The sequence below is a fragment of the Camelus bactrianus genome, chromosome 20 (assembly GCF_048773025.1).
Source record: "Camelus bactrianus isolate YW-2024 breed Bactrian camel chromosome 20, ASM4877302v1, whole genome shotgun sequence".
Classification (NCBI taxonomy): domain Eukaryota; kingdom Metazoa; phylum Chordata; class Mammalia; order Artiodactyla; family Camelidae; genus Camelus; species Camelus bactrianus.
In genome coordinates, this window is record NC_133558.1 from 16416028 (window position 1) to 16442767 (window position 26740).

The window sequence follows — 26740 nt, forward strand, 5'->3', positions numbered from 1 at the left end:
TATAAACAAGCATAATTCTTTATTTAAAGTACAGTCTCTTATAGGAAAAAAGAATGTTTCCTTAAAGCACATGTAGAAGTGCTCCTTATTCACCTTTTGTAAAATAATTCAATTTTACAAGTTGCAAAAGTAAAAGGCTATTTCCCTTTATACATTTATTTTTCTCTTGGAAAAAAAAAAGTCCAATGCCACTGTAAAACTGACTTTAATCATCAAGTCTAACTCTGCCTCTGTTGGTGACATAACTTCAGACATGAATTTTTTGAAGTGAAGCAATTTAAAATAATGAGTTCATTCATAGCTTACCAATCATGTACAAAAATAAAGTCTGATGTAACAGAGCTGCAATCTACTTAAATGCAGATGATCATGGCTTTTTCATCTATCTTGGATTTCTTAAATATCAAAAGATCCAGTCCCAAGGGCTCAGTAAATTTTTTTTTAATTTAATTTTTTTTTAAAATTTCTGAAGACTTATTTAAAATATTAAGTATCTGGGTACCTGATTTAAAAAATAAATCAAATATAAAGGCTAGCCCAGAGACAATGTGGCCCTGCTTGAATCTAGCCAGCAGCTCTGAGCGCTGTTACAAGCTCTCACAGCCTCTGTGACCTTTCACTAAGAGGCCTCATGTTCTGAACACAGGTATGCTTTAAATACACATGACAGTTTCATTCTGAAATCTGAGGACACAATCTACAAAATAAAATCACAGTAGTTTTTTCTTCTGTTACAATGATCCAGTTTATTAATTCCTCCATATTAAGCTACCTTTCCAGATAGGTAGAAATTAATTTGCAAAAACACAGAACAAAATTGCTCAGAACATTCAAAACTTGTATTTGAAACAGATTTCACAATATAACATCTAAGGTGCACAGAAGACCCCAGTGATCACTCGGAAATCTACCACAGTCCAGTTTTTCCAACCCAAGGAGGTCCAAGCTTCGGGGAATAATGTGGCCACTTTCTGATGCTGCTCTAAAAAATATTCGATCAAAACGAAGCTTACAAGCCACAGCTATTCCAAGATTAGAGTTCATCTGTGTATCCCATGTATACTGGCAATGCTTAGGTTTGCCCAAAAACTCCCACACATCCAAAATGTTGTTGGGTAAACCACCACATTTGGTAACCTGAAAAGAAAAAGAAAGCTCTTTTCAGAAAGTCTTTTTCTCCCTCAAATTAAAAAGGTCTTTACTATTACTGTGTCTAAGTACGTTTCAAATCAGAATGCCACAGATTATTAATGCACAAATGTAAAACTACATATAACTAGATTATAAAAATATTTTGCCACATGATAATAAATAGATAATATAAAAATATCAAGATAGCCAAAGAGGTCTGAAATTTACCCCTGCTCTTCTGCCATAAATAGATTCCTAACTTTGGGTATCAGATAAAACTCAGAAGACTGAAAACCCATGGCCTCAGTTACCAAAATTAGTTGTTTTTTTTAATGAACACAAGTACAAAGAAGGCAAAACTGTTATTCTACTTTAATTTACACATTTAGAAGTATACCATTTATATGATCCAGTAATGTCAACTGTCTTCAGTTTTATTTGAAATTTACTAACATTTTTTCTTCCCACATTCTAAGATTTAAAAAAATTTTTATTATTGTGGTAAAATATACATAAAATTTACCACTTTATGTTACATATGGCATTAAGCACATTCACAGTAAGGTGCAACCATCACCACCATCCACCTCCAGAACATTTCCAATTTCCAGACTGAAACTCTGTACCCATTAAACACGAACTCCCCATTCCACCCTCCTCCCATCCCCTGGCAACCACCATTCTACCTTCTGTCTCTATGAATCTGACTACTTTAGGATACTTGGGTAAGAGGAATGATAAAATATCTATCCTTCTGTTACTGGCTTATTTCACTCAGCAGTGTCTTCAGGGTTCATTCATGTTACAGCATTCAATATTGCCTTCCTTTTTAAGGCTGAATAATATTCCATTTCAAGTATACACATTTTGTTTATCCAGTCATGTGACAATTGACACTTAGGCTGCTTCCACATTTTATCAATTGTGAATAATGCTATGAATACAGGTATACAACTATCTCTTCAAGACTCTGCTTTTACTTATTTTGGGTATTCCCCCAGAAGCAGAATTGCTGGATCATACGTGATAATTTTTGGAGGAATCCCCACACCATGGTCCACAGCAGCTATACCATTTTAAATCCCCAGCAGGAATGCACAAAGGTTCCAATTTCTCCACATCCGTGCCAACAGTTATTTTGTTTTGTTTTGGTAACAGTCATGCTAGTGGATGTGCAGTGGTATCGCAACATGGTTTCTAATGACTACTGATGTTGAACATCTTTTCATGTACTTATTAGCCATTTCTATATCTTCTTTGGAGAAATGCCTAAATCTTTTTCCCATTTCTAAGTGAGTTTTTTTTTTATTTGTAAGAGTTCTTTGTACATTCTGAAAATTAATTGTTCATCAGATGTGATTCGCAAATATTTTCTACCATTCCATAGGTTGCCTTTTTACTCTACTGACAATATCCTTTGATGCATGGAGGTGTCATATCCAAGAAATTATTGCCAAATCCAATGTCATGAAGGTAAAAAAGGTTGGGGGAAAAAAAACAACCTCAAGACTGAAGAGAATTAGGGGACAACTATGCTGGTCAAATCTTTCTGTTCTTCTCACCTTGCAACTAGAGAACACAAATTGATGAAGTTTTCTAAACTCTTCTAATCATTATTTTCTCTATAGCCCTCTTGTTAATCAACACATATTGTTTTGTTGTCTGTTTCATGTGCCATATTTATGTTTTTCATCCAATAATGTAACAGCCCTTCTGCTCCTGCTTTCCCTGTGCTAGGCACACAGCAAAGGCCAAATCATTATTTGCTGAACTGCATCTGCAAGGTCACTTACACATTATGATGAAGGTCTTGGTTTTAATAGCTTTGATCAAAAGAAACCTAAGTCAGTTTCCACAGCAGTAACCTGCCCATAAACACCGAGCTGACTCATCACTCACTTCTTGATCCCTTAAATTCGTATCTCCTGCAAATATAACTGTAGCTGACTCTGCAATCTCCTGTATTGCCTTTAAAACAATTTTCAACTGATTCATTCGTTCCTTAGCATGCTCTCTGGTGCTCTCCAAATGAGAAGTCATAAGGCAGAGTTCATTTCCTGACACACTCACCTGCAACAGGATAAATAATTAGAATCGTTAAAATTATTCACTCACCATTAACGCTGAACTTTGATTACAGAATCAACAATTATTCAAGTGACTGATAGATATTCACTAAAAAGAAACTATATAACCAGCACTGTGCTTTTCCTTATAGGTCAAAGAAGTATATGGTGCTAAACTTGCTCCCAAACAATACTGAACAAGTACCCACTAATACTTCAAGAGCTACTTCGAATGTCAGCTCCACTGTGAGCCCTTCCTCAGTGCCCCAGGCATCAGTGGCTCCCTCCCCTAACCTCCTATAGCACACTGGAAAGGCTCTTTATAAAGTCCCCTAGGCTGAATTCCAGCAGAATTATCCCTCTCCTACAAAGCCATGAGCCATTTGAAAGCAAAGATGGTTCTCTTATTTACTGCTAAATTATCAAGAGCCTGGAACACAGGTAACTCAAAATAGTGTCAGTTAAATGAATGAAAGGAATCATTTACCAGTTAAGATACCAAAGATGTGGGATCTGTCATTATGTGAACTAACTGCCTATAGTCGAGTCCAAATTCTTTCATATTGGGCATTCATGATCTCCTATAATCTGGATCCAACCTACTTTATCAACTTATCACACTACCCACCCCTCTTTGTGCCCTCCACACTCACCTGAATGGAATGCTCATTTAGACCTATATATGCCCTGTTTCATATATACATACCCTGCTATTTGTAATTTGCAAAATTTTGCTCATGGTGGTTCTGCCACCTGCATGGTTCTTAATATCTACATCTTAAATGTTTCTCAGGGCCCAATTCAAATGCAACTTCCATCAGGAACCTTCCACTAAACAATGTAGCTAAAAGTCACCTCTTCTTTCTTTAAACTTTCAGGGCACATTACTATACCTCTCCCATGGCATTTATGCCTTTCCTTTATTTTAGTAACCATACATACAATCTCTGCCCTGCTAATCTATGAATTCTGTGAAAGCAAGATCTATTTGACTCATTTTTGTAAGACTCACTGAGTACAACGCAGTACCAAGCACAGTGCATTTAATGAAAAAACTACTATAGGAAGCGAATATAGAATGTTAGCAAACTTATCTATTAAGAAAACATCTAATGAATCAAAGAATTTATTTTTACAAACTTGTCTATATTTGAAATGCATGTAAAAATTTAATTTATAAAGTTCTTTAGGACTATTTCGAAGAACCTATAAGTGAGGATCAAATATTTGTCTAAAGAAAATAGTTTTTTAGAAACGAAAACATCATGGAACTATATTTTTTAAAAACTCATTCTTTTTCTTTTTAAAGTCAATTTTTAAAAATTACTTACATTCACACACAAAAGGTTTCTCATCATTTTTGTATCTGGAAAAGGAATAATCTTTTGGCTTTTAAATTTCACTCTTGATTTCTTCAACATTACAGCTGTGAAATATCCTTCTTCATGACCTTCAAATGTTTGTGAAGAAGAATTTAGGCTGAGAGTCAAGGGTATTTGCAGTTTATCACAAGTTCTCCTACTGAAGATTTTATTACAAAAAAAGGCACAGATATTTAAATGGATCTAAATCTTAAAAGTAAACTATTATTTCAAAATAGCTGAAGATAGCCAACCAAGTCCCTGTGTTTACTTGCCTCTCCCAAAATGTAAACAGAAGTATGGAAGAAATATAAAAATTAAAATGAATTGACATTAAGTTCCAAAAATAGTTAACAGTGTCAATATCAAACATAAAAATTTGAAAACATTTCTGAAAGGCATAGAGAATGAGACTTAAACTGAGGCAACTTGACATGTTACTTCTGACGCAACCTGGCAGTTACTTTTCACTCTGGAAGCACCAGAAAAATTATAGTAGGTGAGTAAAAAGCTTAGAAAGGTATAAACTTGCAAGAAGAAAAGAGAACAGAAGTAGAGGGGCAGTGAATGAAAGCTTCCAACAGTTTTTCAGAAAATAAAGTAGATGGAGAAGTGATAACTGGTTTATCAGAATGGAGGGAAGCCAGGAAAAAAGGAACAGGAAGAGACGGGAGGAGGAAGACCAGGAGATGGAGGGGCAGGGAGGCGGGGAGGCAGACTGGAGAGAGGGTAGGTGGGCGAGCTGGCCCCAAGAAGGGGAGGGGGGAGAAGGAGGTGAGAGAGAAGAATTTTCCAAAACTAAAGGTCAAAAGCCCCCAGATTAAAAGGTCCTACCCAGTGTTCAGCACAATAAATGAAAAAAAGACCCAAAGCACACTAGGGCTAAAAAGAAGAGCCTCAAAGCTTCCAGGGCCGGGGGTGGGTGGGGGGAGAGAAAAGAACAGGAATTAGAATGCCATCAGACTTATGATCATCAATAATGGAAACCAGAAAACACTGAAATCATGCCTTCAAAATTCTGAGGGAAAATGACTCTCTAGAAATTTACGTCCAGCCAAACTATCACTGAGCTATGAGGACAGAACACAGGCATTTCCAAATAGGCTGAGATTCAAAACCTTCCTTCCCCACGTGCTACTTAGAAAGTGACGAGAACTCAATGTGTTCCAATTAAAATGAGAAAGTAAACCAAGAAGAAAAAAACCATGGGATGTAGAAAATAAGATATCCAAGACGGAAGACAGGCAAAAAAGTATCCCCAAGAGAAAGCAGAAAAGTTGTCCCACAAAGGACAGAGACTGAGAGAGAACCCTCTCTTTAGCAATTCTGGACTAAAAAGCAAATCAAAATGAAACTCATATACTACATAAAAGTGAAAGTCAAAGAAAACATGAGATTTAGCCAAAAATCGTGAAATGTAGCCATAGTAGTACGTTAAATGCCCTTAGTAAAAATAAAATAGATTTAAAAAAATTTTTACCTTTCATGTATAACTGAAAGATTGTGCTCTCCACTGGAATTTGACACAAAATTGTAAAATGACTATTACTCAATAAAAAAAAGTTAAAAAAAATTTTTAACTGAATTATTCAGGGGAAAAAGCTGGGGAAAAAACCCAAAATAAATAAAAATGAATTAATAAAGACAGACTTTTTGAAAAAGCATAACCACAAGGCAATCACAGAAAAATTTTTTTAATAATTTAATTTCACCAAAAAGCTACTCAGGGTCTCAAATTTTGGCAATTTATATTTTCCTGAAAAATCTCATTTCAACCACTTTTTCACATATATAAGCTGTATAACATATTCTCCTATGTTTTTTTTTTTTTTTTTTTTTTTAGTATTCTGTGTCTGGCTTGTTTTTCTCAAGCTCATTTTATTTGTGCTTTTTCCTGTTTATGTTCCAATTGTCTAACTTTGATTTATCTCTTTCACTTATTTGTTTTTCAAAGAAAAAGACAAGATAATAACAGCAAAATTGTTACCTGTAATAATCTCATAACTACTTGCTTTCTTCTTTAGGTAGGCATAATATGGGGGAATAACTTCCTGTAGAAATACCACATCTGGGTTGTACCTAATTAAAAACATCAATTTATGATGAACACCAGGTATAGCATTTCATTTGCAGCTACCTAGATTAGGAAAATACCACAGCATAAAAGAAACACAAAACTGTAATCCTCTAGGACACCTAATATTCAACGTTTCTACTGATCTTTGATAACTATAAAATGAGAAAGATCTGTTATTTCACAAATAACACTGTAAAGGTCAATTAAAAAAAAAAACATACGTGATATCACTTTAAAGTTAGAAGAACTGGAATCACTGACATCAGAAACCAGTAACATTGAAAGCCTACATTGGTCCTACACACTAATAGGTGCTTTAACTGTTATTGTCTCTTTCAATCCTCTTGAAACAGCTGTTATCCACCATGAAGAAAATGGAGCTCCAGAGAACTTAAGTGGCTCACAAGTGGTTACACAAGGTCACAGAGCCAGTGTGTAGCAGATACAGATCATTCTGTTCATTTCCTTTTCATAGCAATAAGTACACACGAAATTTAATAAGTAAAATAGTACTAGAAGGCTTCTAACAGAAATTAGTGTTCCCACTGCATCCCAAACTGCAATCCTGCTCCCAGAGGGAATCACTCCCAATTCTTTCAGATGTTTCTTCTGAGAGCTGGACTAGGGCTGATTCCAAAGCCAATAAACTTGAACTGTGACCCCTGTTGTAGGTGGTAAGATATGTTATCATCCTACTGTTAAACAGATGTAATAATACTTACAAAGTTAAATAGGAACACACCCCTCGAGCCCGCTCTAGCAGATTGTTTAAGTCCAATCCATCAATATTCCAGGTGATGAAAGAGAACACGCTGCCATCTTCCTGCTGAACATCTTCAGATGTGCTGGTTTTAGAACTAATGGAATCTCTCGTTTCTTCCTTGGTGAGGTCAACACTGGCAAGGTCAGAATGAAATACAACTTTGCAAATGCTCTATAAACTGACTGATTTAAAAATTATTTTGGGTCTTTGCAGCCTTCATTTTACAGATAAATAAATCTCAAAAGAGTCCTAAAAGTATCTGCCTATCAAAGTGCAAAAGTCTGATGACAGGATAAATAGATCTTGCCTGTGTTCTCCAAACGTCTGCTCAATTACACGGTGAGAACCAACTCTACAGCCTTCGATGACATGTGTCACCAAAATGATTTTACAAACTATGACCCCAAATTAGACTGAGTAATGTGAGGTTTTCATTTCATTTTAAATCAGATTTGAAGTGAGATCTCATTGTGCCAGATAAATAATGGCTGCAAATTCTGTTATTCCCCTCACTGAGAGCTGAAGTCTAACACCATTCCCCTTTAATCTGGGCCTGAGCGACTTGCCTGACCAACAGAATCCAGTGAAAAGGATATTCTGGGATTTCTGAGGCTTGGCCGTAAGAAGCCTCGCAGCTTTCACTCAAGCCTTTCGGAACACTCTGTCCAGGAACTGTGGGCTGCCGTGGGAGAAGTCTGACTGCTACTGAGACTGCCGTCCTGAGAGACCTCTATGTGCTCCAGTCTACAGTCCTGCCCGACCCCACCGTCCCCACCAAGGATCAGACATGAGTGGAGGGACACAACATTATAAAGGGACTGCTCAGCATTTATAAAATGTACATAAATTTAAGAAATAGGCTTTTGTATTTATAATTTTAATAAACTTCATGTCAATATCTTGGAGATAAGTCATGTTTAAGTTCGGCTTTTAAGATTAGTATTATTCAGCAGGGATGAAAAAAAAGGTTCTAGGTTGAAAGGCAAGAGAAAATGGCCCACTGGAGAAAGGGAAGGTTTGATATGTCCAGAAGTTTTGTGGGATAGGAAAGAGAGACAAAACCGGAAAGACAGGTAGTGGTCAAAACCGTGGAGGGTCTGGTAAGGCACCTGGAGTTTAACAGAGGTGGTGCAGGAATTGGGGAGTGAAATAACAGGGGCGGATGTGCATTTTACAAAATACTACTATTCTGGCTGGTAGGCAGAGAGTAAATAAACAACAATATGGAAAGTAAGGAGATTGCCAAGTTACCATTCTGCAGGAGAGGATTTTGCCTCATTCGTTTCGAAACTCTCGCTTACGTATTTTCGATAATTGGAGTCAAAAATTACATTTCAGATATTTCCTCCCCAGACTCCAAAGTACGTTCGAAGCGACAGCCTGGACCTCGGGAGAGAAGGGTCAGCCCCGCTAGGGCGCATCTCCATCCGACGCGCCAACAACGATTCGGCTACTCGGCCTCTACTCAGCCCGCCCGCCCAACTTCAAGGCAGGTCCCAGGATGCCCACAGCAACCCGACACCGAACTGCCTCCGCCCTGTCGGGCCCCCGCCCCCGCCGGCACGCACCAGGACTCGGGCTCGGAGAGGGGCTCGGAGAGGGGCTCGGAGAGGGGCTCGGAGAGGGGCTCAGAGAGGGGCTCAGGGCGGCTTTCCAAGGCGTTCTCCTCCACCGCCGGCTCGAAGTAGGAGTTCAGCGCTCTCTGAAAAACAAGACACAAGAATGGGACGTGTGCGCCGCACCGACCGAAGTAAAGGGAGGGAAGAGAAACAGCGAAAGCGTACTTCCATCTCCCAGTCGTTCTCGGCCAGGTAGCACTGAGCCACGGCGGCGTCGCAACTCGCGACCGAGGCAAACTCCATGCACAGAATTCGTCGCTTCTTCGCCTGGGGTCCTCCCTCCTCCCGCTCCGCCTCGGGCCCAGCCTCCAAACCGCTTTCCCGCTCCATCGGCTCACTGCCGCCTCACCGCCGGCTTACCGCCCCCTGAAGCTGGCCATGGGGCAGCACTACGCTCTGCGCAGGCGCCCGGCGCCCTGGCGCTCGCACATCAACCGCTCGGCGAGAAACGCGCTCCGCTCTCGGAGGGCGATACTGCGCCTGCGCAGCAGGAGAGCCGGCCCCGGGTGGCCCGGGCGGGGCGCCGCGTGCGTGCGCGGTCACAAAGGGGCGCGGAACGTCAGTGCGCGAGTTGCGGGGGAACGTAGCGGCGGGCGCGCGCGAGGGCGGATCGGAAGGCGCCGCGGGCCCGGAAGGCAGCAATTCCTTCGCCCGCAGTGTCCTTGTTTCTGTTTGCGAACTTCTGGGCTTCTCTGCTCGTCCAAGAATCATTCTTGCGTGGGGCCTGGGATCTGGCGTCTGGTCCACGATGAGATGTAAGGGAAAGAATTGGATGGAGATGATCAAGTTCTTTAGCAGTCATCCCGGTTTTGACAGAGTTTTGGACAAGGTATTGGAAGCGAAGTCGCGGTTTCTAATGAAGGGAAAGGAAGCACCGTTCTTGGTGCGCGGGGAGCGCTGAATAAATTGTCTCTGGCTAGATCCTGTTGGACTGAGTACCCAAATTCACCTTAGTAATAATGATCACTACTTGAATGGAGCGCAGTTATGTGCTAGATGTGCTTGTGCTGATCTGTCTTCAAAACAAAAAAGGTCAGTGGTTTAGCCAGCAAAGTCGAGTCTATTGGACAGTAGCGGAGGAATTGCAATTTAGGACATGCAGACTATGGCCAACCACAGGCAAGTCTTCAGCTGTTTTTTTATAGAGGAGAGGGAAAAGTCGAGAGGGGCTATTTTGAACAAGTTCGTTGAAGAAGAGAGTCCCCCTTGTGCTGGTTTCTCGTTGGTTGAGTTGCGGAGGTTTTTCACGAGCTTGTTGTTGATGGACTAGGAGAAAATCTTTTTCCTACTGGGGTTTGTAAAGTAAGCTGGGAGGAGTGGTAAATGAGTGAAAGTTCCCTTCTGCAGGGCTTCCCGACTCCGTTTTAAATAAGGTATTTCATAATTATATTATTATGATATTGTAATAACATTTTAAAAGAAGTAGGTGAAATTAATTTTAGTAAACTATATTAAGTAATTCATAATATCCAAAATATTTTAACATGTAATCAGTACAGAGTACTCCCTTTTTGTACTTAATCTTTGAAATCCAGTGTGAATTTTACACTTACAGCTCATCTCAATTCATATTTGCCATGTGTTAGATGCTCAATACAGGTGGCTAGTGGCTACTTGTTAAACTGCACAGGTCAATATGGTAAGTGCTCTATGCTTGTTAATTTGTTGGAGAATGGGTTTTGTAGTTGTTTATGTTTTGTGTGGGCAGAGTTGCTCAAGCTAAAGTATAGATTTATGTACAGTGATGTGTAAATCTAGTTGTGAACATGGTTCCTTTCCTTTTACTATAAATTTTAAGGTAACATGATCTAGACCAGTGGTTCTCAATTAGGGGTGGTTTACTCCCCATGGGACATTTGGCAATTCTGGAGACATTTTTGATCATCACAACTGGAATGGGGTGGGAATAGTGCTACTGGCATCTAGGAGGTAGAAGCCAGCGTACACAGTTTCCCTCCCTCTGGCCCCACAACAGAGACTCATCCAGTACAAAGGTCAACAGTGCTGAGGTTTGGAAATTTGGACGTAAGCCATCCTGTTACTCATTTGCTTTGTCCTCAGTCAGAACTTGATTAAGTTGCTGCCCTCTTGTTCTTTATAAGTATAACAACACCTTTGTCATGTGAAGGAGTCATGTCTTGAAAAATGATTTACTAATTAACATAGGAGCATGCCATTCAATAACATGTTATATATGGCTTTATAAAATTACAATTTTTATTGATCATTTATATTTTTTAAAGTTTCCCTAGCACTTATTATGTGTCAGGCACTGTGCACTTCATGAACATGAACTCATCTTTTTATGGCAAAAGATACAATAAAAGTCAAAATACAATAATTAGGAAAAGATTTTCACTCTATGACTAGGTGTTAAAATCTGATATGGTAAGAAGAGCTGTAGAGACAGTCTAATATGTAAGTGGGCACAAAGGATGTATCAGGCTGTTCACAGAAAAAGAAATATAATCAGGAGCACTGGTAGTCTGGCTGATGCAAACATAAACCATAAGATACCATCAGATTGTGCCCATCATATTGTAAAAATTGAGTAATAATACACATTACTGATGAGGAATAAGGGAATGAGGCATTTACTCATTGCTTTCCAGAAGTAATCTGGCAGATTTGTTAAAAATTTACATAACTCTTTTACCCAGCTATCTAGTTTTGGCAATTTCTCCTATACAAATAAAAGCACCTTTATTTGTAATGGTAAAGAAAAATATGGAAAGGACCTGTATACCAAGCAATAGTTTAATAAATCTTATATATTCAATACTAGAGAATACCACAAAGCTATTAAAAGAGATCTATATGGGGGTGGGGGGATAGCCCAAGTGGTAGAGCACATGCTTAGTATGTAAAAGGCCCTGGGTTCAATCCCCAGTACCTCCATTAAAATAAATAAGCAAAAAATCTAATTACTTTCCCCCCCAAATAAAAATAAATAAAATTAAGTTAAAAATAAAAAAATAAGTGATCTATATGAATTGAGCTAGAGGAATGGCTGTGGTATACTAGGAAGAGAACTGAAATTTGCAAATATGCATAATATGATCCCATTTTTGTAATCTTATAAAAAGAAATGAAAAACTCTATATTGTACATGTTTGAATAAGCCTAGAGAATCATATTGAATGATATACAGCACTGAAGGGGTAGTAGGTTTTGGAAACTGCATCTTATACTCTTTGATTTATTTATTCATATAGAATGAATGATTTTATTTTTGTAATTGAAAACCCAATAAAGAGAAGGAACATGGCAGTTTTAGATGGATCAGAGATAGGATTTAAAGAATCGAGATATAATTAGTGAAATAATGAACTCAAGTCAAGAATTACTGATATAGAGAGGGAAAGGATTTGGCATCAACTCAGAGCAACTAAATATTTTAGAAAATTAATAGTTTTTGCAGTGGTAAATGAATGACCAATTCAAGGGAAATGATGACAATCCTTTCAAAGGAAATGATTCTTCTGCCATGGAAGATAAGTTTTCTATGTACAACCTCTGAAATAAATGCCACTGAAATGTTACACCACTTATCTAAGTAGCCTTTTAAGTCCTGAGGTTTGTGAAGACCTCAGAATGTTACTAAGAGCTTTAATAGAAATTGAATGTATTCATTTTAAAGATTAAGAACAGAACACTAAACAAAAGCAGTGTAGGATCTGCAGAAATTTCTGGAATACTGTTTCTCAGTGAACAGATTATTTAAACTTCTTTGTTGCTGTTTGATTTGTGGCTTTATCATAACTGGCTCACCATAGTTACATTCCCGCAGGGCATCATTCCTTCCTGGGAATGACTCTATATTCAGGTACTACATTCCAAACTAGATCAGCTGCAAAAATTCTACACAAGTTTGTGCTTTCCCTTCAGAGAAAGTCTGGAGGAGTGACTAGACATTCCTCAGTCTGTAGGTTGTAAGGAAGGTCCTTCCCTACTCGCCCCTCTTTTCCAGGTTCAAGGCAGCAGAGAAGCTGTAATTGAGAGAAATCTTGCCAATGTGATTAATGTGATAGAGGCCTTCATCCACCTTTATACGCATCCCAGAATGATTCAGTAAAATCTGCCATTTACCAGCCTTCAGGGAAAAATACGGTGATTGCATATATTCCTTCTTAGCACATCTCTCACCATCACCACCACTCCAATGGACAAGAGTAGAATGCTACTTTAGTTGGCTAAATCTTCAGGGAATATTTAATTAAATTCCTCTTTGCTCTTCCCTAGGCCTTTGTTTTGACTCCCATGGCGCTCGTTTGCTAACATTTGTTATTTTTGGCCTTCTCGTAAAGCTTCTACTGCTTTGTATACTCCCTGTTTTGGGATCCTCTGCTCTTGACCCAGTTGGCCCCCATTTTCACTCTTACCTTTCAGTGTCCTTTTCAAATAGCACCCACTGTCCTTGGAAAGCCTCCCCTGGCATCTCCAAGTGTATTCCTCTGCTCCTTGGCTAGCTTTTGCCATAGGACTTACTATAATTATCTAGTGAGTTTTCTGCCTTCCCTCTCCACACTGAGAGCTCTCTGAGAGCACGTCCACAGCAGGAGTTTAATAAGCATTTGTCAGTGCCTACTGGACAATGCCTAGCTGAGTGCCTTTCTTTCATAGAAGATACTCCATGTAGTTTGTTCAGTCAGTTGCTGAAGCTACTAACTGTTGGGCATATTGTTAGAGAATGCTCTTAGCTGACCTTCAGATTTGAATGTATTCATTCACTCATTCAACAAACAGTGCTTGCTGGTGCCAGGCACCATTCTAGGCACCATGGATGCCACCCCATCACACCGTCACCTTCTCTCTTACTCTTTACCTCCTTTCCTGCTTACATGCAGGTGTATTTATACACTGTCCTCAGACATAGTTCCTTCTAGTATCTGTATTGTGGCACATATGAAATCAGCCAAATTGCAAACCAGGGCAAATTGCTGTGAAAACAGCCTCCTTCACAAACACAAAATTCTCATCCACTACTATTGTCTGTTCTCTGTGCTCCTGTGCACACGTATGGTCTCTCCTATTCAGCCTCCTTGGTTGACTCACATTTTTATAGACACGCAGGTTTTCTCACACCACATGCCACACCCCTTGAGGCCCATTCCAGACAGACACCCTTACTGAATCGTTAGTAGAGGCAGGGTGCGGGCTGCTCAGCAGTCAGCAGGAGCCCCAGTGATGATGGTGACTCTCAAAGGCCAGAAAGATGGGAAACGTCAAGGCCAAAGAGAACTCCGGGTTCTGGGCAGAGCTTTCTATTAGGGACCATCTCTTTCTCTGCTGTTGATTACTAGGCCTCCCTTCTCAATTCTCCACTGAAAAGGTAAGTGAAGAAAGGGGAGAGTGTGTCACCCGAAGTGTCTCTCATGGGATCTGAGCCTGAGTTTGGCAATAGAGGGAATGCTGTGGCAGTGTGAACCACATAAATTCATGTGAATGCATGAAGTGCGGGGACGAGATGGCACACTACAGGCCATGTAGAAAAGGGGCAGATGATTGTATGTGTGCGAGTCCATTTAAGAGAATTTTTATGCTAAACTAAGGAGTCTATTGGGTCAGACTGGACTGAGCCATAAACTAACGTTCTTGCCAATCTACTTCAGTCGCCCAACCTGCAGCATCCTGGGCAATTCTCTGTATTACTGGGGCCATGGCAGCAGTATTTCTGATCTCAGGGCATCATAAAAGGCTACACACCCACCTTCCCACAAGACACCAATGAATGAGGTCCTAGTTGTCTGCAGCAGTCCAGGTGAGATGGGAGGGGAGGCAGTTTTGCATAGTGGTTAAGCCTGAGACACCTGGGTCCAATGGAGATAAAAACAGTACTTCAGAGATTTGTGAGAATTGAGACAACGTCTCAATGTATGTAAGACTATGCATGTACGTTTCTGAGCTTGGTCTCTAAGCCACAGTTAACGTGATACAGTCTATATCTTGATTGAGACTGAGATCTTTTTTTTTTTTAAAGTGTCCTCTCCCCACCCCTGTTCTTTATCAAAGAGAGGTTAGCTCTCCATTGGCTTTTTGCCCCACAAGACTGATGAGTTCTGGTTGGTCAGGTAGGACACACCTTCATTGTGATTGTCCATTGGCTTATTTAGGGAGACAAGGAGTGACAAAACATAAAAGTATTTCTCTGCCGTATCAGGCTACCAGAACAAAAGTATCTCTAGTCCAATGTACATTTTAAGCCAGTTTTGTATGTTAGTATGTCCTTTGGCCTTTCAAGTTGGAGAAAATAAAAATTAAAATCAGCATTCTGAAGTAGAAGATCCAGTTGACATTTGTTTTATCTTTTGTTGTCCCAGCCAAAGTTAGATAATCAAATGGAACTTTTAAGAACTGACCTCTGCTAAACACACCGCACCTTAAAATTACACTAAACTACCTTGGGTGTCTCTAAGGCTTCCCTATTTGATTCTGTTTCCTAAACTGCCTGGCTTTTTCCCCGTGTTCACCTGGCTAATTCCTGCCCATCCTTTAAGCCTCGAATGTCATTTCCCAGGATGTCTTTCCTAATGTCTCTTCCCTGGAAATATACTTTGATAAGTTAGATCCTTACTTCCAGCAGCCGGTATTTATCTCATCCGCAGTAACTCCCTCCACTGCCGTGTGCACATTTGTCTTTCCCTTTAGACTGGGAACCCCTAAGAGTAGGGACTTAATCTTGTTTATCTTTACATTGCAGTGCTTGATAGACTAGGATAAATGCCCCAACAAGGTGAATTTATACCTTGGGCCTGCCTGGGAGTATTATCAGTTTATGAGGACACCTTGTGGCTAGATCATTTATTGTATAAACAGACTTGATCTTGTTCTAACATTCTTCTTTTGACTTACCTGTTAAGCAAAACAAGACATATTATTTAGGATGGTTCGTATTATACAGTTCTATTTCTAAGTCAGGATCTTCTAGGGGATAAATAACAGCAAACTATTAATGTTATGGTTTGTGAAATTCCAAAACATCTTCCTGGTGGGAGCATAAAGGCCTCTGTGTACCTAGAGACTTTACAGTTAGCAACCAGGGAGACTTGGAGGTGCACAGACCTAGATCTGAATCTCGGTTCTGTCACATCCAGGGTGACCTTGACAGTAAAACACTCAGAGTTTAAGTTACCATAAAATGGAAACCATCCCTTCCTTATTCTACAGTATGTGGAAAGGCTTTGGGACAGTGCCAAGCACATTGCAATTGCTCAGTAAATGGTAGTTACCTAGGATCAAACCAACTATTTAATGCTTGCGACATCTCTCCCTCCCCTAAACACAACAGACACGCCAAATATTCATCTATGTTCTGCCTGAACACCTCTAGTGACGGTGAGAATTACTGCTGCTGGGCACAGCACTTTCCATCCACAGCTCAGTTCCAACTTCTAAATATTATCTATGATGTTTTTTCCTAGTACTTTTATATAGGATATAAGAAACACCTTTCTATTATTTTTCTGTAAGTTGCCTTTAGAGATGTTTGATTTAAAATTTTAAATTCATTGTTCCACATTTTATCTTTCATATAATTCTTTTTCATTATGATACTATAAATGGGACAGGATCTCAAAAGCAGCAATTTAGTGGGGAGGGAAATAGCTCAGTGGTAGAGCACATGCTTAGCATGCACGACGTCCTGGGTTCAATCCCCAGTACCTCCATTAAAAAGTAAAATTAAAAAATTAAGGTGATTTAAAATAAATAAAAGCAGCTATTTAACTTTGCTGGATTCTATTGAACTTTTTATTAAAGTGGGTTTGTGGTATAAGCTTACTAATTCTAGCAACTCATTGAATTACTGAATTTCTTCCAGTTTTTTCTTAAAATTGTTTTAAACTGTTCATTATGAGGTCATTTAAAAAATTACACTGTGCAAAAACTAGGAAGCATCCAGATTAAACCTATAGTTGGTTGACAGATCACATGGACCAGCTGACTTTGCTGGTGCAAAATTTCTGAGACATTAAGAGATGCCAGGTTGTTGTACTTAAGGCTGAAAAGCTCAGATGGAATATTTGATTTCTGCAAAGGAGTGCAGATTAACAAAACTAATCCTATTTTTCCCTAAATATTCCCTTTTCTCTAAAAACCATTTACATTAGACTTAATTTCTATCATAAAGAGATTGGTAACTTTTTGAATTTCTCAATCAACTTTTTGAGAGTATAATCCAGTGACAGTTCACGATAGGCTGTTTTGGGCTTTTCTACCACCACGAAATGTTCAAATTCTTCTTTTCACACATAGGTGACTTTTGTCTCTGCTGTCCCTGGGAAAATGATCTGTGAAATGAAAGTGGAAGAGCAGCACACGAATAAATTGGGCACTCTCCATGGTGGCATGACAGCCACCTTAGTGGATTGCATATCGACATTTGCTCTGATGTGCACAGAAAGAGGACTACCTGGAGTCAGCGTCGATATGAACATAACGTATGTATCCAAGCTGTACCCCAAATAACTTATTTCAAGCAACTGAGACTATGTTATATCTATAACATAAAGAAAGCATGAGGTACCCTTAGCTAGTCATCCTTAACTACAGCTAGATTTGCCTTAAAATAGTCCATGGCTTTAGAATCTAGAACTAGAGGAATTAATTTCTAAATACAGTATATATCAGTAATAAAGGAATGATCTAAACATTCAAAAAGGCAAACATTCAGCTTCTAATATGCATACTGGTGGGGAAAAAAATCATCACATCACATCAAATCATGGCTTACATCTGTTTCATACACTCCTTAAAAGTACCACTTGTACAAATGTCTTATGAGAGCTGTATTGAGTACATATAGAGAAAAGCTTGAATAAAAATCAAAGAAAAGTTGGGGAAACCTTCATGTATACATTGTCATCACCTTGTAACAAGGTGAAAACAATGTCCAGTTTTGCAGTCCTTCATCTTTTTCTGCAATTGCACAGACATGCTCTCATGATCAGGGAACAGAACCCCAGATGTCAGGTTTCACTCACTGTTGTGAAAAGGCCTGCAGGGGTCAAACACCTCCAGATGTAAAAGATTCAGTTCCCACATCAACTAGTACTGCTCCCAGCATCCCACTCAGTAGAGTGCAGGGCCCAGGGGTTTAGTTTCAAGACAATTTCTTTTTCCACCTAAGCAACAGAAAAATGACTTGTTGGAGGGGCAGGCTGGGGTTAGGGCGGGAAACCAGCATTATGTGATGTGAGGGCAATGGAAATAGTTTTCAGGTTTTTAAACAATCCAGATTTTTTCTTAGGCTAACTTAAACATTCAGTGCCTCTTTACGATGGAAATAAAATTCAGGGTGCAGTAAGCAAATCACAGGACAAAATGCAAATGGTCTTCTGAAATTAAGATCTGCTCATGGCAATGGGGGGCATACTCAGCAGTCCTTATCTTATTCCACGTGATGACGGTTAAGACCAGTTGATGACTCTGCTTTGCCTTAAGAGCCTCTATTTAGGAGCAGAGATCTTCCAACCTAGCACTGCATTTCATGATCTTCTAAGATACTGCTGCTTTTACAACGCTGAAGAATTTTTAATAAGCCAAACAAAATTTTGGCCTTTCCAAGTAAGTGTTGCCAAAGTATTGGCCACCATCAAGAACTGCCTGAGTTTCAAAAGGGCCTCATACTAATACCTTATAGTTCTTCTATTAAGTCATTTTAGAGTTCAGTAAATTCTGCATTATTGATATGACAAGATATAAACACCAAACATCACTTCTAGGAAGTTAAGCAAATTAAATGAAAGCTAGAGGAAATCATTCACTAGCCCCAAATACATATGAAATGGGAAACGTAAAGAAAAAGGGGGACGGGCAGTTGAAAACCCCTCCCACTATTTATGGGAAAAGAAACTTGTGTGGATAAGAAATGGGTAAGCTGTAATGTGTTCAGGACCAGCCATTCAAATTAGAAAGACAGAAAGCTTACTGATATTAAACTATTTAGGAGTATTAAGGAGTGAAATAAGTAACATAAGAAGGCTGTTATTAAAAAAAAAAAAAAGGCTGTTATGAGATGCACACACCTTTTTCTTTTAAAAACTATTTGTTAACTAAATTTAAATTTTTCCTTTCAAGGTACATGTCACCTGCTAAAATTGGAGATGATATAGTGATTACAGCACATATTCTGAAGCAAGGAAAAACACTTGCCTTTGCCTCTGTGGATCTGACGAATAAGGCCACGGGAAAATTAATAGCACAAGGCAGACACACAAAACACCTGGGAAACTGAGAACAGCAGTGTAACCTACAGAAACCCAAAAATGAATGTCCACAGTAAATTGGACTTGAACAAATATTAATTCTCAAGATAAATTAGCATAACCAGAAGCAACAGCTGAGAGGTATTTTCTTTGGGGAAAATGCCAGAGATGAAGTGGAATATAGGCTAGGGTTGTATATATTCTTCCACTTTATGCCGCTTTAGTTTTAGTTTGTAATCAGACATGATACTTAGATGAAAACATTCTTAGCTCAAAGTGTTCTGAAAACAGGTAAAGCAGAGCTAGCAGAGCCTTAAATCCAGTATTAAGCTAAAGAAGAAATATAAATTAATGGTTTTCAGCTCTAAAATGCCATGCTTCATTTTTTTAAACCCAATTTCAGTATTATGGAACTGCAAAACAGATGAACCATGGGCGACATTAGAAAATAAAATTGAGTAGTCCTCAACAAAGTTTGAGGCAAAGCACGTTAGTGATAAAGGAAATAGTCCAGTGGTGTGCTGCTTTTCTCTGATAGAGAATTTATTACTGGACTGGCATATTTTATGGTGGGGATGGGCGTACTATTAGTCCTGTTTCCAGTACTTAAGGGTAAAACCATGCAGATCTTGACTCTCCCAGTCTACAGTACTAGAAAGACCAAGTTCAGATTGTTCAGTCCGTTTCTCAAAGTCCTGTTGACTGTGGCATTCATAACATTTGATTTCTGCATCAGGGGATCTTAGTGAATGTTTCATGACTAAAGAGCAAAATGAAAGGAAGCAACTTTAATAAGCTTGGAAACAACAGTAGTTAAAAATTGCGTATCCTTTGGTTGGATTAGAATACATGCTTATCTGTTGAAAGGACAGAAGCGGACTTCAAAGTAGCAATTAACACACAGGAAACCCAGATCTAGTATCTGCTACTAAGCTCCTTGAAGAAGTAGCTGATTCCAGAGCTGGGGGCTGGGATAGGAAAGTCCAGGATGAATATATCTTACGCTTGAAAGTAAGGAATTGCTCAAGATGAGAGACATGAAAATTATGCATTAAAAAGAAAGGCACTGAGTCCATACTGCTTAGGTAATAATGGCACAAGGGCTCTTCGTTACAACAGAATGCTGATAAATGTGAAGAAGTAGGTACAAAATAGTAACTATAAAATGCAGAAATAGGACATCACCTTGACCAATCAAAATTAACATCAACAAAGAGCATACTGACAGTGTGCTTCTGGATATGAACTTGAGAGGGGCATAAGTTCACTTACATTGGGTATTGGCCAGAATACATAATCCAAACCTAACCATGAAGGAACACCACTCAAATGCAAAATAAGGACACTTTGTGTTTTAAAAATTGGCCTGCACGCTTCAAAAACATCAAGGTCATTAAACAAAGGCTGAGGAACTGTTCCAGATTAAAGATGAGAGATAAGACAACTAAATGCGATGATCCTGTACTGACCATAGGGGGGATAAAAACACACTGTTGGGAGGAGGGTATATATAGCTCAGTGGTAAAGCACATGCTTAAGTCCTGGGTTCAATCCTCAGTGCCTCCATTAAAAAAAAAGTTCAATCCCCATGAATAAAAACCTAATTACATCCCCCCTAAAAGTGGGAGGTGGTTGATAACAAGTCACCCCTCCTAAAAAAAAACCCCAAAAACCAAAACACTATGGAAGAAATGACAACAAAACTGGAATGTGGATGGTAGATCAAAATATATCAATGTTACATTTGAGTTTGATAATTTTACTGTGGTAATAAGAAAATATCCTTGTACTTGAGACATATGCCAAGGTACCAAGAGGGAAGAGATCAAGATGTATGCACCAGACTCTCAAATGACTCAGAAAATATATAAACATACAAAACAAATGTGGCAAAATGTCAGTTATTTTGTGGGTAAAAGTTACACAAAAGCTTTCCGTATTATTCTTACAACTCTCCTAGTTTATTCTAAAATAAAAACTAACTCTACAGAGCCAGACAGCCAGGTTTTAAATACTCACCCACTCACAATGAGTTTGGGCAGGTTGCTAAAATCTCTGCATCTACTTCGAGTTATAAGAGCTTAGAACAATATGTAGCCATGAGAAACAAAATGTTATTTCAAATAGATTCTAATTTTCAACTGATCAGAAAACATGTGAAAAAGCATTCTGAAATTAAGAATATTTTTCTTCTTTCTCATGAAGCCAGACATAAGGCTAGGATGATATCCGTTAAAAGCTGAAAACTGTCCTTGATTCCATTCTTGTTGAAATTACAGACCCAACTGTCGATTTTTCTCTTCTGAGTTTACTGTTTAGCGACGGACTATAAACCCTCCTAAGATCATCAATAACATGTACCCATGTAACTTACAAAAAAAGTTAGCACTTCAAGTTTTGTGTATTCACCTGAATAGTCAGGGAACTTTCACCTATTTTATTTAGGTTTTCATTTATTCAAATTCCAACCAGAAGCTAAATACAATCGGAAACCAGTAAGCACTAAGTTTTACTCCAAAGGAGTAGGATCATTCAGATTTACTCCAATAAAAGTATGCAACCCTTAAGCAAAGCTTTTCTTCATTTAAAAGAAAAAAATAAACAACAAAAAAAACTATACAGTAGTCTTTCCTTATGTTCATTGCACAAAATGAGTTCTGCTTTTAGAACTTTGACACTCAATTTTTTTTGTTGTTTTTTACAATTTAAGGTCCCAACTTTAGTAACTTTTCTACTTCAAAAAACCCTCAAAAGTTTTCTTTAGGATGGTGTAAAAACCAGTATTTCTGCACAATTCACTGGAACTTTTTCTTTGTAATAAAAATCTCTTCTCTTTAAAGCCAAAAAACAAAACACAAACCAAAAGGAAAGTCCTCTACCTATCATGGTTTCTGCAGCTATGGGAATACTTCTCAGTTTTATAGCTGCTTAGCTACTTCAGACTCCAGATCTGCTTTAATGTGTAACTGTATCCACACTCAGCAGAATACTCTTTTATAACAGCAACTTGGGGAAAGAGATCTGGAAATAAAATACATATATTCATGAGTACCAGGAAACAAACATGGCCCAGTAATATATGGCAAGAATGCCTACATCGAGATGCTTTTTTCATTTAAGACTTCTTTCCCATGGTTGTATTTTCTTTCTTTCCTTTTTTTTTTTTTAAAACAACCACTTCTGGTCGTTAGAATCTGACAGTGCTCTGGAACAACGGTGATTATAGCAAAGCTATTAAGTTTTTTAAATGTTACTTACACCTGTTACATTCATTTCTCACCCTCCAAATACTGATGACAGATGTCATAGAGGCAAAAACCAGCACAAATGGAAAGACCATCAAAAATGAGTATCACCTTGTGCTTGCAGATACATTTAAGCATTTCAGTGTACAATAGTCCTTTCATTTCACATTTTTAGTTAAGATGCTGATGCAGTGCAGCAAATATGCAAAGCATCTTCTTTCACACAGTCCGTGCAGAAGACATCTAATTTTAAGTTCTGAGATACAAATGATTAAAAAAAAAAAAATCCAGGATCAACAAGTTTCAAAATGCATAGTGTTCTGTGCATGAGTCCATTTTCTTTAACTCTGAAAGAATAAAGTGGTAAGAAAACAAGGAAAAAAAATTGCTGCTGCACTCTCTGATCTTCTCCATTTTGCTGGTCAGCCCTCTATTCTGGCATATAGGGATGGAGGTGATCCTCTATGGTGCCAACTGCCCAGTGGGTAAGCTGTTCTTGTGGCAGGTAGAGGCAGATGCTGCATAACTTGAAGATTGTAGCTTTGTTTTTTGGAGTCTAGAAGGGGAAAAATTTTAATATCCTTAATAAAAAAGATTTTAACATAACTGACCAATTATCACATGAAGTCAATCTCTCACAATTTATTAAGCACTTATGAACACAGTGATAAAGTATATAGAGTAAGAGAAGAAATTATGGTCCCTATCCATAAGGCCCTTAATCTAGTTAGGAAAACAAACCTTGCCTTACAAAACATAGAAAACCAGAGTAAACATGATTATTAACTAAACAACTATTAACAGAATTTATGCAGAATAAAAATAAAAAGTGAGAAAAGTCAAACAGACTACTTGCTGAAAGAAAGCAGGATTAAAAGCATTTCAAGGAGATGGAGTTGAACAGAGGTTCAAAGTCACATTTGTGTGTAGAAAGACAGCAGATGCGGTTAAGAGTAGACGATAAGATTAGAAATAGGTTAAAAAAAAAAGCTTTAACCATATCATGGGGTAAAGGACTAGAAGACAAGACATTAACAGATAAATCAAGCCCTTTAAGTATTTTTAAAAGGCAGTTTCTATTTTAACATCTAACTTATGGTAAGTGCTGAGGTGCTTTCACAAATAACCACTGGTAGTAAGTGGAAGATGGAATCTGAACCCAGAACTGCCTTCAAAGTTCTTCCTTTCACCATAGCACCTCTAAAATATATGCAAAAGAAGATTGCCTTTGCCAATGTCTGAATCAGTCTACATATATGTAAATGAACCTATACATATGCACATATATTTTTTCATTTTAACTGTTACAACCACCTTATGACTATCATTTACTTAATTTATAGAACACGTGCACAGAAGTACTTGTCCAAGATCTCACAGCCAGTAAGAGGCTGCATGTATATGAGAATCCAGACTCTAGGCATGCGCCTCTACCACCACCCGTTCAAGGTGCTTTTTGGGTCTAGCCTGTATCATACATATGATATTCCAATATAAAGGGCAGAAGATCTCTGCTAGATGATTTTTATCAAATTACATAATTTCTTGATTTCCTTAGCCATAATATGGGAGTAGTAAGATCCACACCTCAGAAGACTGTTGTGAGGATTAAATAGTGCATATACATAGAGCTCTTAATAGACAGTCTGGTGCATAATACATCGAGCCTTGAACATGGGCTTGAACTGCTAGGGTCCACTTACAAGCAAATTTTTTTCAATTAATGTACTGGAAAAATTTTTGGAGATTTGCAGTAATTTAAAAAACCTTGCAAACCACACAGTCTAGAAATATCAAAAAAAAAAAAAAGGAAAAAAAAAAAAGAAAAAGTTATGTCATGAATGCATAAATGACCTGTGAACAACACAGGGGTTAGGGTGCTGATCCTACACGGATGAAAACCTGCACATAATTTACAGTCTGCCCTCCATATACATGGCTCCAGATCAATGGATTCAAGCAACCGTGGATTGCACAGTACTGCATCTGTATTTACTGAAAAAAAATCTGCATATAACCGGATCCACACAGTTCAAACCTATGTTGTTCTAAGGTCAACTGCAGATACTAGTCTATCCTTATACAGGCGTAAGGTGAGTGATATTTAATATAAAACTAGTAATGTTAGTTTTGTTTTACTGCTTTGCTTTTAAAAAATATTGTTACTAATACTGTATTATGAATATGACTGTAACACTGTATGCCATAAAGTGTTTATAAGGATTCATTCATTAGTAGATAGGCTAGGCTATCATGAAGCCATCACACCGACTACACTACGCTGTCATAAAGCAATCGTATTGCACTTCTTTATTATCGATATATGGATCATTGTACTTACAAATAAATGTATTTCTTTTTCACATTATATTTTTTGATGTCTAGTGTTAGTAATACATACAACACCTACAGTGTTTTGCATCATATAAGACAATACTGTTGTAGGTACTGACAGACAATTCATCTTGTAAACAAACAATACACTTAGGTATCAATAAATACAGTACAGTAACATAAATGTATTTTCTTATGACCTTAACAGTTTCTGTTCTTTAGCTTAACTGTAATACAATATATAATACATATATGTGTTATAATACAACACATATAATAGTGTTATAATACAACACATATAATACATATAATATACATAATACATACACAAATAAATGTAATATATACACATAATATATATAATGTGTATAATACATATAATGTGTAATATATAACACAAAATACATGTTAGTCAACTATTTATGTTACCAGTAAGGCTTCAACAGTAGACTAAGTTTTGGGGGAGTCAAAAGTTATACACAAATGTCCATTGACAGATGAATGGATAAAGATATGGTGTACATAGATACACCGTGGAATATAAGCCATAAGAAAGAATAAAGTAATGCCATCTGCAGCAACATGGATGGACCTAGAGATTATCATACTAAGTGAAGTAAGTCAGATAAAGAAAAGTATCATATATCATGTATATGTGGAATCTAAAATATGATACAAATGAACTTATTTACAAAACAAAAAGACTCAAAGACACAGAAAACAAACTTACGGAATTACCAAAGGGGAAAAGGGGGAGGGATAAAATAAAGAGTTTGGGATAACAGATACAAACTACTATATACAGAATAAATAGATAAGGTCCTACTGTACAGCACAGGGAACTATATTTAATAGCTTGTAAGAACTTATAATGGAGATTATATATGTATAACTGAATCACACTGCTGTACATCAGAAACACAACACTGTAAATTAACTATATGTCAATTAAAAAAAGTTATACACAGGCTGTCGACTATACAGGTTGTCGGCACCTTTAACCCCTAAGTTGTTCAAGTGTCAAATGTATACTACATGTGGTGGCCACAACTATCATCAGTTCCCTCATGAACCAGTGGAGGTTGATTCTTCCGTATTATGCAAATATAGTAACATATCACCAGCTTATGAAGATGAAGAACAGAACCTGAGTGGAAGAAGGGGACCAAGAGCACGGAGGACCAAATCCATCTCCAACTAGGGTGGACCAACCATCCCAGTTTGCCTAGGACTGAGGGGTTTCTAGAACTTGGCACTTTCTAAAACCAGGACATTCCAGACAAACTGAGACTGTTGGTCACCCTACCTACAACCCAAATGGAGCTTATGGGCTTATTGTTTCCTTTTCATTAAAAGGATTCAAGCTGTTTGCTTCATAAAGCATTAAAGATATCTGACCTTGATACACAAAAGGGATGATATGCTACTTATTCAGCCAAGAAACTCCTTCAAGTCACTAGACATTTCTATATATTATTAACAATTTCATATATATTCATGTGAAAATGAAGTCTCTACACTAGTATACATTGTTATTAAACAGTTCGTAACTAAAAATCTCTGCTGTGGATTCCATGATATAAGTCAATACCAAGTAACTCAAATGAAAGTACACACCCAGCAATTAAAAAGGAGAAGAGTCAACTAAAAAGGAGCCACCACAGGAGAGCTAAGGTAAAGAAGAAACTGAAAACAAAGCCAAAAACCAAGAAACATGCCACCTAAGTTATATGGGTTTTTTTTTACGTGAGTTTCATCAAATGCTTCCAGTGAAATTAATTTTCTTCTGTAATTTCTAGTTTATCTGTACCTATGCCATAATTATTTAACTTTTATATGACAGAAAATGTACAACCTTGCAAGTATTGACTATCAGCTCCCTGAAGGTAGCAGTATGATTCACATTTGTATTTTGCTAGTACCTTGTACAGACACACTC

General features: G+C 38.0%; 3 protein-coding genes across 6 annotated transcripts in view; 1 reads left to right on the top strand and 2 right to left on the bottom strand.

Annotated features, from left to right (window-relative positions):
- TDP2 (tyrosyl-DNA phosphodiesterase 2) lies at positions 1 to 9728 on the bottom strand. Of its 3 annotated transcripts, none has more exons than XM_074348182.1 (7): positions 9378 to 9728; positions 8967 to 9100; positions 7358 to 7531; positions 6546 to 6637; positions 4529 to 4647; positions 3031 to 3201; positions 1 to 1137 (listed from the first exon to the last, which is right to left on the bottom strand). In XM_074348182.1, exons 1-7 carry the CDS (start codon positions 9726 to 9728, stop codon positions 856 to 858), a joined length of 1323 nt encoding a protein of 440 aa, XP_074204283.1. In that variant the 3' UTR covers positions 1 to 855. The 3 variants fall into 3 exon arrangements, 2 of the variants coding, with proteins under 2 accessions (XP_074204283.1, XP_010972542.2); XM_010974240.3 differs by having other exon boundaries at positions 9183 to 9496; XR_012500995.1 differs by having other exon boundaries at positions 998 to 1137; positions 2925 to 3201.
- ACOT13 (acyl-CoA thioesterase 13) lies at positions 9715 to 24835 on the top strand. Its single transcript, XM_045509566.2, has 3 exons — positions 9715 to 9846; positions 17271 to 17455; positions 19095 to 24835. Exons 1-3 carry the CDS (start codon positions 9766 to 9768, stop codon positions 19249 to 19251), a joined length of 423 nt encoding a protein of 140 aa, XP_045365522.1. The 5' UTR covers positions 9715 to 9765; the 3' UTR covers positions 19252 to 24835.
- Positions 21618 to 26740, bottom strand: part of C20H6orf62 (chromosome 20 C6orf62 homolog) — a 13456-nt gene continuing 8333 nt past the window's right edge. For both annotated transcript variants that reach the window (XM_045509564.2, XM_010974239.3), the window contains exon 5: positions 21618 to 23023. In XM_045509564.2, the coding sequence (XP_045365520.1) occupies positions 22898 to 23023 (126 nt within the window). In that variant the 3' untranslated portion in view covers positions 21618 to 22897. The remainder of the gene's footprint in view (positions 23024 to 26740) is intronic.

Bases quoted from the DNA above. Each gene is read 5' to 3' on its own strand.
- TDP2 (XM_074348182.1), bottom strand. From the start codon at position 9,728: ATGATTCTTGGACGAGCAGAGAAGCCCAGAAGTTCGCAAACAGAAACA. The intron at 4,648-6,545 runs GTAACAATTTTG...AAACATTTGAAG, and splicing joins TAGTTATGAGATTATTACAG to GTCATGAAGAAGGATATTTC. The intron at 1,138-3,030 runs GTGAGTGATGAG...TTTTCTTTTCAG, and splicing joins CGAATTTAAGGGATCAAGAA to GTTACCAAATGTGGTGGTTT.
- ACOT13 (XM_045509566.2), top strand. From the start codon at position 9,766: ATGAGATGTAAGGGAAAGAATTGGATGGAGATGATCAAGTTCTTTAGC. The intron at 9,847-17,270 runs GTATTGGAAGCG...TTTCACACATAG, and splicing joins TTGACAGAGTTTTGGACAAG to GTGACTTTTGTCTCTGCTGT. The intron at 17,456-19,094 runs GTATGTATCCAA...TTTCCTTTCAAG, and splicing joins AGCGTCGATATGAACATAAC to GTACATGTCACCTGCTAAAA.